At 40.8% G+C, this 18,509-nt stretch overlaps 3 protein-coding genes across 3 annotated transcripts; all 3 read right to left on the reverse strand.

Moving 5' to 3' along the window:
* Window positions 1-7,360: 7,360 nt before the first annotated feature.
* Window positions 7,361-10,970, reverse strand: LOC142963046 (protocadherin alpha-8-like). Its single transcript, XM_076103746.1, has 2 exons — window positions 8,434-10,970; window positions 7,361-7,411 (listed from the first exon to the last, which is right to left on the reverse strand). Exons 1-2 carry the CDS (start codon window positions 10,780-10,782, stop codon window positions 7,361-7,363), a joined length of 2,400 nt encoding a protein of 799 aa, XP_075959861.1. The 5' UTR covers window positions 10,783-10,970.
* Window positions 10,971-11,598: 628 nt separating this feature from the next.
* On the reverse strand, window positions 11,599-14,098 carry LOC142963047 (protocadherin alpha-8-like). Its single transcript, XM_076103747.1, has 2 exons — window positions 11,741-14,098; window positions 11,599-11,607 (listed from the first exon to the last, which is right to left on the reverse strand). The coding sequence occupies exons 1-2, from the start codon at window positions 14,096-14,098 to the stop codon at window positions 11,599-11,601; spliced, it is 2,367 nt and encodes a 788-aa protein (XP_075959862.1).
* Window positions 14,099-15,179: 1,081 nt separating this feature from the next.
* On the reverse strand, window positions 15,180-17,546 carry LOC142963048 (protocadherin alpha-3-like). Its single transcript, XM_076103748.1, has one exon. It carries the CDS (start codon window positions 17,544-17,546, stop codon window positions 15,180-15,182), a length of 2,367 nt encoding a protein of 788 aa, XP_075959863.1.
* Window positions 17,547-18,509: the final 963 nt, after the last annotated feature.

The following is an 18,509-nucleotide window of genomic DNA, read 5'->3' on the forward strand; positions in this document are numbered from 1 at the left end:
ATAAGACTGAGAGAAAGAGAAAGGTGCTCTGACATATTCGGCTCTACACATACCTCCAGATTATACAGAGAGAGGAGGTAGAGGAGAGGCTGTCTCTGTGGTCAGAAAGAGAAAGGAGAAAGGAGGGAGCTTGATAGGATGAAGGCTAACGGGCAAAGCTATGTTTTAACAGTAATTAACAACTTAACTAAGAAAAAAAGACAGATGAAAAAGATTGGTGAGAGAGTAACACAGCCTCCAAAAGCTGTCAGCCATTTTCTATCAGCTTGTAATTACACAAAGAGACAGGAGGGGGCATAAGAGAGAGTACCAGCTAGAGGAAATCAGGATGCGTGGGAGGAGGACAGAGATGAAGAAAATCAGAAAGAGATTCTTTGTGCAAGAATGAGATAGAAGAAGAGATTTGAAAACAAAGAGATGGACTGAAGAAACCAGCAAATGAAAAGGAACCAGCAAAAGGTGAAGATGAGAAGGAAAGCACACCGGGCTGGAGCATAGTAGTGATAACGAGAACAAAGGCAGGGGAAGAAGGAGAGAGGGAGCCAGTCGGTGGGAGGAGAGAGTGGGATATGAGTCAGGCTTACAGCATTAACACTCATCTTCCACACCCTGGTCTCATTGTTTTATTCATACACTGCACCCACAAGATAAGATGGCGGGAAACCTGGAAAAATATTTAGCGATCGGTACACATGTAAACATACACAGCTCAAGTGTGGTTACAGGGAGTCACAAATGTCATGATAGAATAATAGCTTTAACCCTAAATGCCAAAGTCCCTGATTTACATTTTTCATGACAGATGGTTTCCCTAAAAATAAACACAGCGAGCCAACTTTAGAAAATGAAAAGCATGTGGGATGAGATGACTCACCCACTGTACTGAGCAGCTCACTGGTTCACACTCCAGATGATGACCAGAAGGAGCCAAATGACGCTCAGACCATTTAAAAAATGAGAAGAAAACGGATAAGACATTCCAGGCTGTAGCTTTAAATTTGTGTTTAAAAACGACTTTCTCTCTGTATCTACATAATCATATCAGTGTTGTGTAATCACATGCACTTTACATCAGCATAGTGACTCCCTGTGCATGCCCCAAAGGCCACAGAATGAAATATATTTCTCTAATTAAAATACTGACTAAATGATCCTGTTTTAATACAAATGGATGTTTTCTAGTACAATTATTTATCACTGAAATGGTATCTTTCAAGAAAAAAAAAGACGACAGTTTGCTTGTCTTAAGCAATTGTTAAAAATCAACAAGCAATTTTTTTTGGTTTGACCAGATTTACTCAATTACTTCAATATACACCTAAAGAGACTTGAAAATATATATAAATTAGTTTCTGTATTTTTCATACAGTTTTGTTGTAGTGAAAGCCTTGTATCTGACCAGACACTCAACAGCCTTGCTGACAGAAAACGGAAAAATTTAAGGAAAAGACAAGTCAACAGTACTGTGTTGTTGCTACATTGAAGAAGTCATAAAAACACGTAAGCATACTAAACAGCTTTATTGTTGTGAAAACCCAAACAGACAGCGTTTGGAGAAATATGAATTCACAAGGCAAAGCAATTACCCAAGATGCTTAGTGGGGGGAAATAGCCACAGGGGGAAGAGGAACCCTGCAGCTAGAGACTGGATCCATCTAACTGCCAACATCTGATCCCATCCATTTCTGCATGGCCAGAAATGAATACAACATACGGTATTTAATCAGACAAGTGTATAGCAACTGTGGCCTTATACCCCCTACTCTACAGGGAGCAGTGCAGGGATACTGCTGTAAGAAGGCAATCCTCTTAGCTGCATCCAATGTCTAAACAGCTCACTCTCCCTCACGCATTCAAACATTCTATCAATCAGAGATCACAACCCCATCCCACAAATCTAGATCTCAGGACACTGGACACTCTTACGTTTGCAACAGGATGACCATAAAGGAGACTTTCAACCAACTGTGTCTTCACTTGTTTCCCCACTTAATAGCTGTCTGTCTTGCATGCAGTCTTGCGCTGGCTGCTCAGTCAGTTCAATCCTCCAGGCATGCACTGATGACCTAAGCACAGCAGCAGATGTTGTGGCTGTATGAGCACCGATGCCAAGTGCAGTGCAGACCTACATCTGTTCTGGTCTCTGTTGATTCAGAAAATAAACTACTATTTAAACATAGCACTTGTCTTAACTGCACTTAACAAAGCTATCAAGCACTGGTTATTACATCAGACAGACAGATGTGTTTTTCTTTAATTGTATTCATAATATAATTGCAGGTAAATTATGACATTATTAAGATGTGTGTTCATTCAAAAATAAAAGAAGAGAGCACATTGGCATAATGCAGCTCCCTAAGCGAAGCTCATATTATCTAGCATGGATTTAAAATGACACATGAAGATAGTTTGTGCAACTTGTTTTCATTAATGCAATGTTGTTAATGCCCACAGAAGTAGACCCATACCCACATAGAGAGGCCTTGATTCAGCTGCAGTGGAGTGATACTAAAGTGAGAGTGGCAAGGTCCAACCTATAGGACTCATCTACACAGCCGTGAGTCAATGAACTGAGAGTAATGAAGCTGCTTATATAAGGATTGGTGGGAAGGAGAAAGGGTCAAATCTGCTCACACAATACCAGGCACGGAGGAGATAGGAGTGAGACAGAAAAGGAATACAATTGTTTTACAATTTCTGTGTTAGCTATAATGCATATAGATAACCAGGTCAGACGACAAGCTCACAAATAAAACTAGCTTCCTTTATCAACATGGAAGAACCAGGTTTGACCCATATACTTAAGAATAGTGACTGTAGCCTGAACCAATCCACATCAAAGCCACACATGGCTCCGAACCAGTCTCGTCATGTTCTAGGACAAATGACAAGAGCGAAAGGAGCTGTGCCAGGGAGTCTTGGCCCGCAGTTGGAAATGCAGCTCACGGTGCAATTTTTGCCTCACTGACTCTGATTCTGCCCCGGAGGCACGTTGCATTGTTACCAGTTTAAAGTCTTTGTCAAACAGTCACAATTCAAGAAAAATATTGTTTTCTGTACGGTTGAAATATGTCAGTGTCACACATTATAGATACAAACTTATTCACCAAATACTCTATTAGCTGCACTGCAGCAGTGTGTGTGCTTGCTGACATTCACTATAACAACCTCCTGATTCACCAACACCAAATCACCTAAATAGTCCACAAAGAAGGCCAGCTAATGCAAACAAACACACAGACACACACACACACACACACACACACACACACACACACACACACACACACAGAGAGACACTCACCAACGCACTAACATACACGGACAGTACAGATAACAAACTGTTCAGCAGAATCTAGACAGCATGCAGTTTATGTGGAATGATATATCACCTAAAACAGCAGGGGTTTATTCAACTAATCAACACAATGCCAACATAATCATCAACAACCAACCTTAATATACCACCTCCCTTTCTCCAGTCACAGAGCTTCATCAACTTAATTAGTGAAAAATAACTTTAGTCAACCTTGACAACTGTATGTGAGTGGTGATTGAAATCAATACTCTGTGACACAGAAACAGAAATGCTTCCTCTCACTCTGAGTTAATCCAGTGTGTCATATGTTATCAAATATATGTCAGAATGCAGAACAAAATAAAAAATAAAAAATAAAAAAGCATTGCTCTAGAAAGACAGATCTAATTGACATTGTTGAAATACTATGTTGTGGACCTCAATGCTGTTTGTGTGCTCTGCCAGAGCCTAAGCTGATCCAAGTTCTCCTGCTCTCTTTTTGAATATAGTGCTGATAGGGGGAAATGTTACAGGTGAACATTATATACGGAGCTTATTACCTGCCTCCACAGTTCAGCTTCATCAAATGTTTAAATGATTGTGCTTGTTAACCATTATTGAATGCCTCTGATTCTTTGTACCTGATTAGAGACTGCAAAGAAGACAGAAGAGAGAAGGAAAAGAAACATAATCTAATAGTGAAGTGGTGGGAGGGCTTATCTCAGTGACCATAAATGACTTACAATTACTGACCTCACGGAACAAGGGAAAGCAAGGTTTACACTAGATATGAAGTCAAAGAAAGATGTTTCACTCAAAGGCAGAGGAAAGTAGTATTAAGAGACTTAAAGTTTGCAAAGCATCACAGTCGAGAGCAGGGCACAGATAGAATGAAATAGTTCAAACTAAGATCTTAGCTAGATTCATTTAATGTATACAGTATACTGGGCAAGACAGAATGAGCAGTGGGATACCCAAGCTATAATTATCCCAGCATTAACCAGCTATATTACCTGTGTAATTACATACCCAGTGACAGGGTGTTATTCTTTGATCAACTTTGAATGTTTGGGAGCTGTTGTCTGTGCTCTGTCTCATCTCGGTGGTGAAAGTAATATCTGGGATGGAAGATGAGAGCTTCTTGGTACAGTCTTCCCGTTTACAAAACATAAAAGAGTTCACTCAGAATAATGTCTGAGTGCCACGTCCTTATGATATGATAAGAATTAGTTTCAGTCAAGACAGGACGTTTGATTTTTGCCACGGGGCTTTGATTGATATACTTGTCTCACAGTGGATGTCTTTCTTTCTCTGAAAGTCACTATATCACCAAAGGGAACATGTTCTGCTTGTTCTCGGTTTTCTTCCATCCCCCTTTCTTCTGTGAAAGTGTCTTTCAGTAAAGTGGATTAGGCATTTGTGAGTATGTGCAATGTGTGTGCTTCTATGAGCACGAGCGTGCATATGTGAAGTGTCAACATAAAGACAGTAGCTGTTTTCGTTGTACCCTCCTGTGTGTGTGTGTAAATTAGATTACCATCACTGCTGCTGACCTCTATGTGAGATGCGCCATCCTTCAACAAAGCTGGAGCAACAAGAGAGAATGTGCCCTACTGACACACAACAGCACATGCACCATCCACAGCCACAACGCTACAGGCATGAGGCACAGCAGCACAGAGCTAAAAAGCATGTGGCAGAATGAGAGAGGAGCTAGACTACAGAAATAAACCGACAGAACATGATAGGGAGACAGAAAAGGGTGGCATATGAGAGAGCAAACGAAGGACAGAGACATAAAAGCGAGAAAAGGAGGCCAAGAGTGGGATGGGGGAGGGGAAAACCGAGAGTGATATCAATATGGAGGGTAAAGAAGGAGGAGAGAAATAGCGAGGAGGCAGAGAGGGAAGCTGCAAAAATGGAGAAAGGAAAAGCAAGCCACTGCATGAAACGAAACAATGATGGAAGCAGCGATGTCTTATAGAGTTGCATTCATATTGCAGTATCGAACAAAAAAAGGTCAAACATAGGGGAGTCGAGAATGGACAGTGAAATGAAAAGGAGATAATGCAGCAGAACACATTTTGAGAGGCTAACGTAAAACGTGGGTATAAGAGTAAGGGAGGTGGATCCAGAAAAACTTGTCAGCATTCTGTACATGTGAATGCAGACGAGCAGCCACATAATATAAAGCCATTTCTCACAAGCTGCTGACATAACAGTACAGTACACGCAGTCTTGCTGTAACAGATATCCTCCTTTGACATTTAGCTTGTTCCCTTTGCCCTCTCTCCCTCCGACACTGAATACGGTTTAATGAGGAAAATGTTTTCACCCTCTTAACAAAGACAACATACACAGACGCACAAAACACAAGGGCCATTGCACTGTGTATGATTTTCAGTGCAGACACTCGGCATGCAAACACAATTGCACAGATCTGCTCAGCCAGCCAGGCAGACAGACAAAGCTACTGGAGCAAACAGCCACATCCCCGCCAAAGAGAGCATACACAACACAAATGTAGGAATATACTACAAGAGACATGCTGTATTTAATTGATAGTCTCCTGTTGAACAGTGATGTTTAAAATCAAAATCAAGATCACCACAACAGAGGTGGATTTTGAAAATGTAGTCGCTATCTGGTGTTGATTGTGCCAACATCTGCCTGTTATTCATTCATTATGTGTTGATTCATCAGACTGGGGCACGTCCCCTTGTGCTTGTGTTCTGAATGCAGCTCATGACCCTACTTGTAATTCATCCACTTCTCTCTCATCTGCTTTTCTCTCCCAGAAATGCCACGGCAAAGTAACCAGCTCACCCAATGTGATCCACCGACACCACTCTACACTTTTTAGGTTTAATGAGATGCACTCATTTTTAATCACATTAATAAATATTTTCTGGGCATCTGCTGTCCAGGCACAGCTTAGCACTGCTGCTGTATTGCAAAACACACACTTTAATCTCACACACAAACAAGTGCACATCAAATATGCACACATATGCACAGACAGGCAGGCAGTTATTGCTATCTAGTAGAGCACTGAATGTTGCTGGACAGAGGGAGTGCAGAGAAAGTGTGTTCAGCCGTTACTTCATGATGCCGAGCTGCTGCCTTACACTGAATCTGAACCAATGCTTTTCCTTCTCGCATTCATACTGCTTCCTGCTTTATTTCACATGCTGCTGGGTCAAAGTATTTCATCAGGTTTCAACAAAGAGACATTTAACGACAGGTTTATGATATGGTTTTTTTTCTGAAATTCTGGAATCTAAGGTTGACCCAGTTGTTTGGGAGAAATGATTATCTCCATACTATAAGATATCTAATTAGAAGCTCAACTATTCGCGCCTTTACTATTGCTTTGATACCTGCACCATCTGTTGCCTGATTTACGACGGAGATTTCACTGATATAATCCATGTGTTTATATCTTAATAAATCCATTTTCATTCAATATTGTGAGATGTCTATATATGAGCCTAGAAAAACAAATTCCCCTCCCCCCTCCTCTGCTGGTCTCACCATCCCTCCCTCCCTCTTCCGCTGCTGTTGCTAAGACAGCTGAGCACATGCTAGTCTGTGGAAACCAGTCGATGTAGAGGTGGCTCTCCTCGTGTGTTGCTATGGGCAACACACAGTGTTCGAGAATCAGCCCAGAAGCCGAGCATGCAGACTTGAACACGTGATAAAATATGACCTATTTTTTTTTTTTTGTCAATCAAAAGGGATCAGTTGCACAGAAGCTATTGTGTAGCACATATACACATAAACTGTGTAAAGACACTATTTTACATTGCTGTCTAGTATTTTTCCAAAGCACAAAAAGCCAATCAAATGAAAATATTAAAAATATATATTGCTTGCTGCTTTGCTGTCCTGTAATGAGTGAAGATCCCTGCTGAAGCTCAGAGCCCCAGCCCCACCTGACTGGCTGTGCATTGTGATTCACTGCACACCAGCCACAGGCTCCCTCTCTTCCCCTCTCTCTGTCGTAGCTGAAGCCATTCCTGGACCACTGAATCACCTCATCTACATCAGCAAGCACAGACCTCAAGCAACTCTGTCAGCCACTCCGTCACTCCCTTTACACACGCGAGAACCCTAAGGCACATAGAGGGTAAAAAACATAGATATGTGTAAAGGCGTGTAAAACACTGACCACAATTTCTCCATTCTTTTCTGATGAATAGTTTCATATATTTTTCAAATGACTACATTATATGAATATCAATGTAGTGAAAGAACATTACATCTGACGCAGCGGTTCCAATGATGCAGATGTTTGGAAAATCTTCAGAACTAGTTACAGAAACCATCTTTATTGTTTGCAAATGAGACTTCTGATGTTTTAAGGTTAAGCTAATACAAAGGGCAAGTGGTTACTGGAATAAACTGAGCAACTATAAACTGACTAAATATTTCACAATGTTCAACCACAAATTGCTAAAATGATGCATTTATGTCTCCCAGCCAGTTTATAAACTATGACACAGCCAAGCACGGACTGAAATAGACGCATTCAAATTTAAAATACAAGTCAAAGTTCTCAAAGGTCTGAAATAAGTCAGAAGTGATCATATACGAAACAAACACAGTCTAGAGGCTTTAATTTTCTTAAGAAAAAAAGGAAGGTGTTTTCTTTGGTTCTTGTCTTCTAGAAAGCAACCGAGTCTTCAGTATCACGAGAAAGACAACATTGCTATTTACAGACACAGCTTCTTATCCTAAAAGCTAAATTGACCAATATGCCCTAACAATCCAAAACCTTCTATTTTACATAGCATATGAATTTCACTTGTAAGTACACAGGGACAACACAGCATTCAGGTACAAACACAGCATACTAACTGCATTTAGTAATCTGCACTCTACACTCTAAGCTGTGTGAGAACCAGCCATGCAACCAGCTGTAAATCAGCAACTCAACTCAGCAGTCACATAACGCACAACCTCCTCATTTCCCTCACTGATGAATTTTATATCCGTGGTCCATTTCCATCCAACTGCTCTGAATAGGTGGTGAGATTCAGCACTTTTGGCACACTGTAATAATTAGGTTTTACATCTCACCTATCACCAGCATTCATACCGGAACTGCCTTGAGATAAAGTGATCTTTCTTACCTCTCCAGGTGTCCTCCTGTCAGGAAGCATCAGTGTGTTCGCATGGCTGCCCGGGACTATAGTAGATCCTACACTCATTCTGGGTCCAACTAACATGTAGCGTTTGTCTCCAGATCTGTACTGGATGCTGTGACACAGTGTCCCGTCATAATTAGTCTCTTGTAGATATTTAGAAGTATAGTCTGTGGATTTAGAGCACTGCATTGCAATCAGCACGATGATACTGATGAGAAAAAGTGTTGAAACTGAGCTCAAAGTTATCATCAGGTAAAAAGTCACATTATTATCCTCCTCGTCATTTGTTGCACTTTTAACATCAGCAGCAGCAAAAGCCTCTTTGGGCTCCACAACTTTGACGATCACAGTAGCTGTTGCTGAGAGTGACACGTTCCCATTGTCTTTCACCAGTATGACCAGTTTATGCTCAGCCTCGTCTGTCTCTGTGAATGAGCGAAGTGTTCTGATCCGTCCTGTATAGCGGTCCAAACCAAAGAGACTGTGGTCAGTAACTTCCTGCAGTGAAAACAGTAACCAGCCGTTATATCCTATATCAGCGTCATAGGCTCTGACTTTAGTCACCAAGTGTCCTGCGTTCACATTGCGGGGAATCTCCTCCACACCTTCAGCAGAACCGTTAGAGCTGACTGGATACAGGATGACTGGAGCGTTGTCGTTCTGATCCAGAATGAACACGTTCACTGTGACGTTGCTGCTTAGTGACGGAGTTCCAGAATCTGTGGCAACAACTCGGAACTGGAACGTTTTCAGTGTTTCAAAGTCAAAACTTTTTAGTGCCAAAATATCTCCATTTTCAGAGTTAATGTTAAGAAATGATGTGATTTTTTTGTTTTCATTACCATTTCTCAAAATGTTGTATGATATGAGTGCATTATCACCCTCATCATAATCATAAGCACTCACTGAAAATAAAGAGGCTCCTGCAACATTGTTTTCAATAACATAAAAAGTATACGGATTTGTTGAAAACTCTGGACTGTTATCATTCACATCTGATACAGTGACACTAATTGTCCTATAAGATGACAACGTTTTTTCACCAGCATCTTTACAAGTTATTGTTCCATCATACTTGGACTGATGCTCTCTATCCAGCAGAGATTTGGTGACTATAGAGTACATATTGTCTTGTAAAGATGGTGTTAATATAAAAGGTACATCCTCACTGATATGACAGATTACCTTTCCATTTAGACCTGAATCATTATCAGTCACACTTATCAACGCTACTGTCGTTCCAGGTTTGGAATCTTCAGGAATTGCACTTGAAAAGGATGTCACCTCAATCTCAGGTGCGTTGTCATTCAGGTCCACAATAGTAATTACAACACTTTTTTCTGTTGCTAGTGGGACTGTCCCTTTATCAGACGCTTTAATGTCAAGTTCATACCTGTCTTTTGCTTCAAAATCTATCAGTCCTTTAACAATAATTTCACCAGTATTAGCGTCCACTTCGAAAAGTTTAAGTAATTTATTATTTACATTATTGCCGAATGAATAGACCACCTCCCCATTTAAGCCATCATCCAAATCAGTGGCGTTTACTTGCATGATAGTTGTGCCAATGGGTGAATTTTCTTTCAGCACGGCAGCATATGAGTCTTTGGCGAAAACCGGCATATTGTCATTTACATCCAACACATGAACGATGATTCTCACAGTCCCTGACTTAGCAGGCTTTCCTCCATCAACGGCTGTCAGCAGTAACCTGTGACTTCTTGCGGTTTCTTTATCCAGCGGTTTATGCAAATATAAAACAGGAATTTTCCCATCCTCTCCTCTATCTTTAACCTCCAGGCGAAAATGATCATTTTGACTGAGCTGATACAGTTGGATAGAATACATGTCACTGTCTGGATCATGGGCACCTTGTAGTTGAAATCGCGCCCCAGGTAAAGCAGACTCTGATATCTCTAAATGCGTCTCGGTTTCGGAGAAGGTGGGGGAGTGGTCGTTTACGTCTAAAACCTCAATAGCGACGTAATGCACCTCTAACGGATTCTCCAACACAGTCTTTATGTTGATAATGCAGGTGCTGATCCGTTCAAATACTTCTTCTCTGTCAATTTTTCGGTTTAAATGTAAGATGCCGTTATTGTTGAGTTGGAACAAGGGTTCGGTCGATCCGGAAACGATGCGAAATCCTCTAGCATTCAGAGCACTGGTATCCAGCCCCAAATCTTTAGCGATATTCCCAACAACAGCACCCACCGTAAGCTCCTCGGGAATCGAGTATCGTAGCTGTGCTGAAGTAATATTAGAAGTAAGAATCAAACAAAGAATGAGAACGACCAGGCGCTCCAACCACGCTTTGTATCCTCGTCGTGCCATATTGGATTAAAAAAAAAAAAAAGGTTAGAAATAAAAATGTGATTCTACACAGGAACACACATTTTGAACAAAAAAGGTTGCCAATATTCGACAGTTGTTGGTGAACGACTCAAATATGTGAAGCCGTTGCCCTGAAGCACAAGTGCACCCTGACGCGAAATAGCACTGAACTACTGACGTAGAGGATGTTCAACCGAGAGTCGTTCACGTTCACAAGCAGTGACACCATGCGAGCTGACGTGTCAATGCAAACACACTTTAAATATAAAAAATATTTTCATCTGACGTCCGATGCGGTTAAACATTTATATTGCCTGCTGAGAATGAGAGCATTAAATACAAAAGTGCATTCCATACCATTTTAAACCTAATGGAATGGAGAGGCAATATACCATGATTACACGTGATCACGGGGAATACCATTGAGTTCATACTCGTAAACATAAAAGTGGGAATTACCTGCTTTTAACAAAGTAGTGGTTTGACCTTTTTTTTTTACAATATATCATCAGGTATCTGGACATCAGGGCAGACAATCTCAGCACCATGGACAGCGAATGACGCCACTTATAATTGCGTTAAACCTCATGAAGGATTTTAGATTACATCACTGTAGCCCAGAAAGTTAAACAACGACTTTATGGATAAAGTGAAAGTGCGCTGTATGGGTTTGAGTATATTGAAGAGGAAGGAGACCACGGAATAACAAAAGGATGAGTGAAGCATATATGCTAATATATATTAACAGCTGTTCTTCAACTTACAACTATTCTCAAAAGGACATACAGTTTGATCAAAATTACAGCTGGGGGAAAGTCAAGCATCCTATGAACCACGATACCAAACAAACAATGCGCATACATGATATACAGTTGATGGACTGATCTTATTGATCAACGGGCATATAAATCACAGTTCCAGCGGAAACAAGCCAGGGTTTTCACCAAAAATGTCTTACCTCTCCAGAAGTATGTCTCCTGTCAGGGAGCCCTAGTGTATTCGCGTGGCTGCCCGGGACTATAGTAGATCCTACACTCATTCTGGGTCCAACTAACATGTAGCGTTTGTCTCCAGATCTGTACTGGATGCTGTGACACAGTGTCCCGTCATAATTAGTCTCTTGTAGATATTTAGAAGTACAGTCTGTGGATTTAGAGCACTGCATTGCAATCAGCACGATGATACTGATGAGAAAAAGTGTTGAAACTGAGCCCAAAGTTATCATCAGGTAAAAAGTCACATTATTATCCTCCTCGTCATTTGTTGCACTTTTAACATCAGCAGCAGCAAAAGCCTCTTTGGGCTCCACGACTTTGACGATCACAGTAGCTGTTGCTGAGAGTGACACGTTCCCATTGTCTTTCACCAGTATGACCAGTTTATGCTCAGCCTCGTCTGTCTCTGTGAATGAGCGAAGTGTTCTGATCCGTCCTGTATAGCGGTCCAAACCAAAGAGACTGTGGTCAGTAACTTCCTGCAGTGAAAACAGTAACCAGCCGTTATATCCTATATCAGCGTCATAGGCTCTGACTTTAGTCACCAAGTGTCCTGCGTTCACATTGCGGGGAATCTCCTCCACACCTTCAGCAGAACCGTTAGAGCTGACTGGATACAGGATGACTGGAGCGTTGTCGTTCTGATCCAGAATGAACACGTTCACTGTGACGTTGCTGCTTAGTGACGGAGTTCCAGAATCTGTGGCAACAACTCGGAACTGGAACGTTTTCAGTGTTTCAAAGTCAAAACTTTTTAGGGCCAAAATATCTCCACTCTCAGTATTGATGTTGAGAAATGAACTTACTTTGTTATCTCCACTTCCATCTCTGAGTATATGATAGGATATAAGAGCATTGTCGGTCTCATCGCGGTCAAAAGCTTTAACAGAAAACACAGAGGTACCTGGCTCATTAGCTTCAGTGACATAGAAAGTATAGGGACTCGTTAAAAACTCGGGACTGTTGTCATTCACATCTGACACCACAATGCTTATTGTCTTTTCAGATGATAATGGAGGCTGGCCAGCGTCTTTCGCAGTAATTGTTACATCATAATGTGACTGTTTCTCTCTGTCCAGAGGCGATTTGGTGACTAATGAATACATATTGTCTTGTAAAGATGGTGATAAAGTAAATGGAATATCGTCCCCTATGGAGCAAATAACTTTTCCGTTGAGACGAGAGTCCAAGTCATTTACACTGATAAGGGCAACTGTAGTTCCAGACCTGGAATCTTCAGGGATGGAACTTGAAAATGAAGTAAATTCAATCACAGGTGCATTATCATTGACGTCAACTATCTGGATAATGACGCTTTTCTCTGTAGTTAGCGGGGCAAGACCTTTATCTGATGCTTCAATTTCAATTTCGTACTTGTCCTTTTTTTCATAATCTATCAGACCTTTAACAAGTATCTCGCCTGTTGCTGTATTGATATCAAAAAGCGTAAATAATTGATTACTCACACTGTTACCAAATGAGTAATACACTTCTCCATTTTGACCCTCATCTAAATCAGTTGCATTTACCTGTACGACTGTTGTGCCTACTGGAGCATTTTCAGAGAGCGTAACAGAGTAAATATCCTTTGAGAAAACAGGAGTGTTATCATTAACATCCAAAACGTTTACTACAATATTCATGCTACCAGTTTTTGGAGGTTTACCTCCATCCAGCGCTGTCAGCACTAATGAGTTACTTCCTGCTGCTTCCCTATCCAAAGATTTCTGCAAAACCAATATTGGGATTTTACCATCTTCTCCTTTATCCCTAACTTCCAAACGGAAATGATCGTTGTGGCTGAGTTTATATTGCTGCACGGAGAAATGACCGCTGTCTTGATCCCGCGAGGGTTTCAGCTGAAATCGTGCTCCGGGCAACACAGATTCAGAAATTTCCAAACGTTTCTCTTTATCTGGGAAACTGGGAGAATGGTCGTTTATATCCACCACCTCCACTACAACATAATGTACCTCCAGAGGGTTTTCAAGCACGGTTTTCAGATTTATTAAACACGTACTGCTCTGCGCGCACACCTCTTCTCTGTCAATCTTTCGGCTCACATACAGGACACCATCATTCTGATTTACATGGAAAAGGGGATCTGCATTACTAGAAACAATCCGATACTTCCTGTCTCTCAGTGTGCTTTTATCCAGTCCCAGGTCCTTCGCTATATTTCCAACCACAGTTCCTTCGTTAACTTCCTCAGAGATGGAATATCGTATTTGCGCCGAAGCCACGCTCCAAAAAAGCACAGCAACCACGCAGCCGACCAAATATCCTCTCTCCCTTCGTCTCTCGTATCTTCTTTCTTCCATGATTAAACGCGAAATCATCAGTAGTCCCTCCCCAAAACAATAACAGCGTTATAATGACGGAATCCAACTCTTCAATGTCTGAAAATATTCATCGTCGTCCTACAATGATAGACATGAGGGAAGTATTTCCAAAGGCAGCCGTCAACTGATAAACGATCGTGTATCCAACTGAAGAATCCACCAAGAGGCGGAAACAAAATGCGCAGATTTGCACATGCAATCCAGACTCTTCCATTACACTGTACACTGACACCATGCGATCAAAATTCTCACTACAGAAAATCCAAAGCCAGTAGCACTTTAGCTTAAGGATTGATCATTGTTATACATGTTTAATTGTTAATCATTTATCGCAAAACAGTACACAAAACTATTGTGGTGAATGCAAATGAGCAGGCATGCTCTCTCTAAACACAAAACTTGGTCCAGATGAATAGAAAACTAACCTTTTTCAAAATGTTGAGAGGAATCTTCCTAACATATGGGGATATGATTACTTCATTTGATGAAGTTCGATAGAATATACCGACTACTTCTGTCCAGCTACATTTGGTGATAATATTCCATTTGTGTTTTTAAATAATTCACCATAGACACTGGCTTATTCAGGGATCTAAATTGCCATGGAAAACAAGCGCACGCAACACATCCAATGATAAACAGCATACCAAGGCCCCAGGAAGGCTGTGCAGTAAAAATAAAAAATGAAATAGTCACCGGACAATAAAACAAATTATGTTCAAAAGCAATGAATCTGAGATTTGAATTTACATTCACTATTAATTTATCACAAGCTTTCTCTCAATACAACCATGACGAAGATCTTTCCACTATCTTAACTGATGGTTTTAATTGCCTCATCAACTTAACCACGGCTTAATGCTTTACTCACCGCATTCAACACGGACAGTCAAAACGTTTCAGCCATGTCTATTATAAATACTAAGAGTGAACATTTAACAGACATTGTTTGATTAATATGAATAATAAATTGATTATAAACATACATTTCCCAAAACACATTTGTTAGTGCCCAATGCGTCAATGTGGCTGTAATTATTTGCAAGGGAACAACACCTCTCTAAATATGTCTTACCTCTCCAGGTGTCCTCCTGTCAGGGAGCATCAGTGTGTTCGCGTGGCTGCCCGGGACTATAGTAGATCCTACACTCATTCTGGGTCCAACTAACATGTAGCGTTTGTCTCCAGATCTGTACTGGATGCTGTGACACAGTGTCCCGTCATAATTAGTCTCTTGTAGATATTTAGAAGTATACTCTGTGGATTTAGAGCACTGCATTGCAATCAGCACGATGATACTGATGAGAAAAAGTGTTGAAACTGAGCCCAAAGTTATCATCAGGTAAAAAGTCACATTATTATCCTCCTCGTCATTTGTTGCACTTTTAACATCAGCAGCAGCAAAAGCCTCTTTGGGCTCCACGACTTTGACGATCACAGTAGCTGTTGCTGAGAGTGACACGTTCCCATTGTCTTTCACCAGTATGACCAGTTTATGCTCAGCCTCGTCTGTCTCTGTGAATGAGCGAAGTGTTCTGATCCGTCCTGTATAGCGGTCCAAACCAAAGAGACTGTGGTCAGTAACTTCCTGCAGTGAAAACAGTAACCAGCCGTTATATCCTATATCAGCGTCATAGGCTCTGACTTTAGTCACCAAGTGTCCTGCGTTCACATTGCGGGGAATCTCCTCCACACCTTCAGCAGAACCGTTAGAGCTGACTGGATACAGGATGACTGGAGCGTTGTCGTTCTGATCCAGAATGCACACGTTCACTGTGACGTTGCTGCTTAGTGACGGAATTCCAGAATCTGTGGCAACAACTCGGAACTGGAACGTTTTGAGTGTTTCAAAGTCAAAACTCTTCAGCGCCAAAATATCTCCACTCTCAGTATTTATGTTGAGAAATGAGGTTACTTTATCTCCACTTCCGTCTCTGAGAATATGATAGGATATAAGAGCATTGTCGGTCTCATCGCGGTCAAAAGCTTTAACAGAAAACACAGAGGTACCTGGATCATTAGCTTCAGTGACATAGAAAGTATAGGGACTCAGTGAAAACTCTGGTCTGTTGTCATTCACATCTGACACCACAATATTTATTTTCATTGCTGAAAATAGTGGCGGTTGACCAGCGTCTTTTGCAAATATTGTTAGCTCATAGTTCGGCTTTTTCTCTCTATCCAGAGGTGATTTTGTCACTAATGAATACATTTTGTCTTTTAATGATGGTGTTAAAGCAAATGGGACATCCTCCCCTATAGAGCAAATAACTTTTCCATTGAGACCAGAGTCCAAGTCATTTACACTGATAAGGGCAACTGTAGTTCCAGGTCTGGAATCTTCAGGGATGGAACTTGAAAATGAAGTAACTTCAATCTCAGGTGGATTATCATTCACGTCAACTATCTTAATGATAACACTGTTGTCTGTTTTAAGAGGAGGGAGACCTTTATCTGATGCCTCAATTTCAATTTCATATCTGTCCTTCTCCTCATAGTCTATCAAACCTTTAACAATTATGTCGCCTGTTAATGGATTGATATCAAATAGATTTAATATATTTTGATTCATACTGTTGCTAAATGAATAAGCTACATCTCCGTTTGGACCGTCATCTAAATCAGTTGCATTCACTTTTATGACTGTTGCTCCTACTGGAGCATTTTCATCCAGCATCACAGAATAAACATCTTTAGAGAAAACAGGTGCGTTATCATTGATATCTAAAACAGTTACTAAAATGCTCATTTCGCCAGATTTTGGAGGTTTTCCTCCATCCAGTGCTGTCAGTACCAATGAGTGGCTTCCTGCAGTTTCTCTGTCTAATGGTTTTTGAACAATCAATATTGGTATTTTACCATCTTCCCCTTTATCCTTAACTTCTAAACGGAAGTGATCGTTTTGGCTAAGTTTATACTGTTGCACGGAGAAATGACTGCTGTCTGGATCCCGTGAAGGTTTTAATTGAAATCGTGCTCCGGGCAAAACCGACTCAAAAATGTCCAGCGATTTCTCTTTTTGCGGGAAAATGGGAGAATGGTCGTTTATATCCAGCACCTCCACTTCGACATAATGTACCTCCAGAGGGTTTTCTAGAACAGTTTTCAGATTAATTACACACGTACTGCTCTGCGCGCACACCTCTTCTCTGTCAATCTTTTGGCTCACATACAGGACACCATCATTCTGATTTACGTGGAAAAGATGATCGGCATTACTAGAAACAATCCGATACTTCCTGTCGTTTAGTGTGCTTTTATCTAATCCCAGATCCTTTGCTATATTTCCAACCACAGTTCCTTCGTTAACCTCCTCGGAGATGGAATATCGTGATTGCGCCGAAGCCAGGTTCCACAAAAGCACAGCAACCACGCAGCCGACCAAATATATTCTCGTACTTATTGGCTTGCATGTTCTTTGTTCCATGGTTGAACCCGAAAGCATCAGTAATCCATCACAAGGAATGTTATAGAAAATAGAATCCAGCTCTCCCCTGTACATAGATATTCACTCTCCTACATATTCAGAAATAGCAGCGCGTCCTGCAACAATGAGCTCAGAAAAGACTGTACTAATACCGAAGAGAGAATGTTAATAAGAGGTGGAACCAAAATCCAATGACGACAAGCTCGCTTACTGTTGACTTTTTACGTTACACTGACACCATGCGACCAGACGTCTCACACCAGAAAAGTCGAAGGGGATGTAGAAAATTAGACAAATGGTCATTTGTTTTGTACTGTGAACCTCTGACCAAACGTCATCGAGTATTTGGTAGGAGACGAGGAGGTGGCCTCCTTCTCATTAAACATGAAAACTCCAAATTACCTTGAAATAACGTGAGAAGTGTTAGATAATTATGCATAACCAGACCAACAGGCATTAATCACTATATAATATGCAATAAATGGAAAATAGAAAGCAATGCTCAAAGTTAGAACTGTATATAAGAGAAATTAGGGTGCTGATTGGATTTGTAAATAGTAACAAGATTCATGAACCAGAATTGACTCCAAAATTGCAATCACTCTTAACGTTAACCTTTACAGAATAACTCTGTCGTTACAACGAGAAAGGATCACACTTGAAATATAAAACCAAATAACAGCCAACAGATTCAACCAAAACCATGACAAAATATCATTCCAGTGTGTGTTGCAAGCAAACAAATCAGATATCAACCATCACGCCATAGTTTTCATAAAATTCATTGCTTGCGGCAAATGTCCTTCATTTGCCAATAATATAAAATATGAATTTACATTCGCTCACAAGAGTGAGTGCCAGTGCAGGACCACAGTGTTTTCCTGATCTCAACCAAGTATATTCATATTTTTTGCCATGACTTAACAACCCCTCAAAAATGACTTTTCACATAGATTAGAGGAA

Source organism: Anarhichas minor, unplaced genomic scaffold, assembly GCF_050575085.1.
Source record: "Anarhichas minor isolate MPS153535 unplaced genomic scaffold, ASM5057508v1 ptg000028l, whole genome shotgun sequence".
In the NCBI taxonomy this organism is placed as follows: Eukaryota; Metazoa; Chordata; class Actinopteri; order Perciformes; family Anarhichadidae; genus Anarhichas; species Anarhichas minor.

Excerpts from the sequence above, each read along its gene's own strand:
- LOC142963046 (XM_076103746.1), bottom strand. The coding sequence starts at position 10,782 with ATGGCACGACGAGGATACAAAGCGTGGTTGGAGCGCCTGGTCGTTCTC. Across the intron at positions 7,412-8,433 it reads ACAGGAGGACACCTGGAGAG|GGTTCTCGCGTGTGTAAAGG; the intron begins GTAAGAAAGATC and ends TATGTGCCTTAG.
- LOC142963048 (XM_076103748.1), bottom strand. The coding sequence starts at position 17,546 with ATGGAACAAAGAACATGCAAGCCAATAAGTACGAGAATATATTTGGTC.
- LOC142963047 (XM_076103747.1), bottom strand. The coding sequence starts at position 14,098 with ATGGAAGAAAGAAGATACGAGAGACGAAGGGAGAGAGGATATTTGGTC.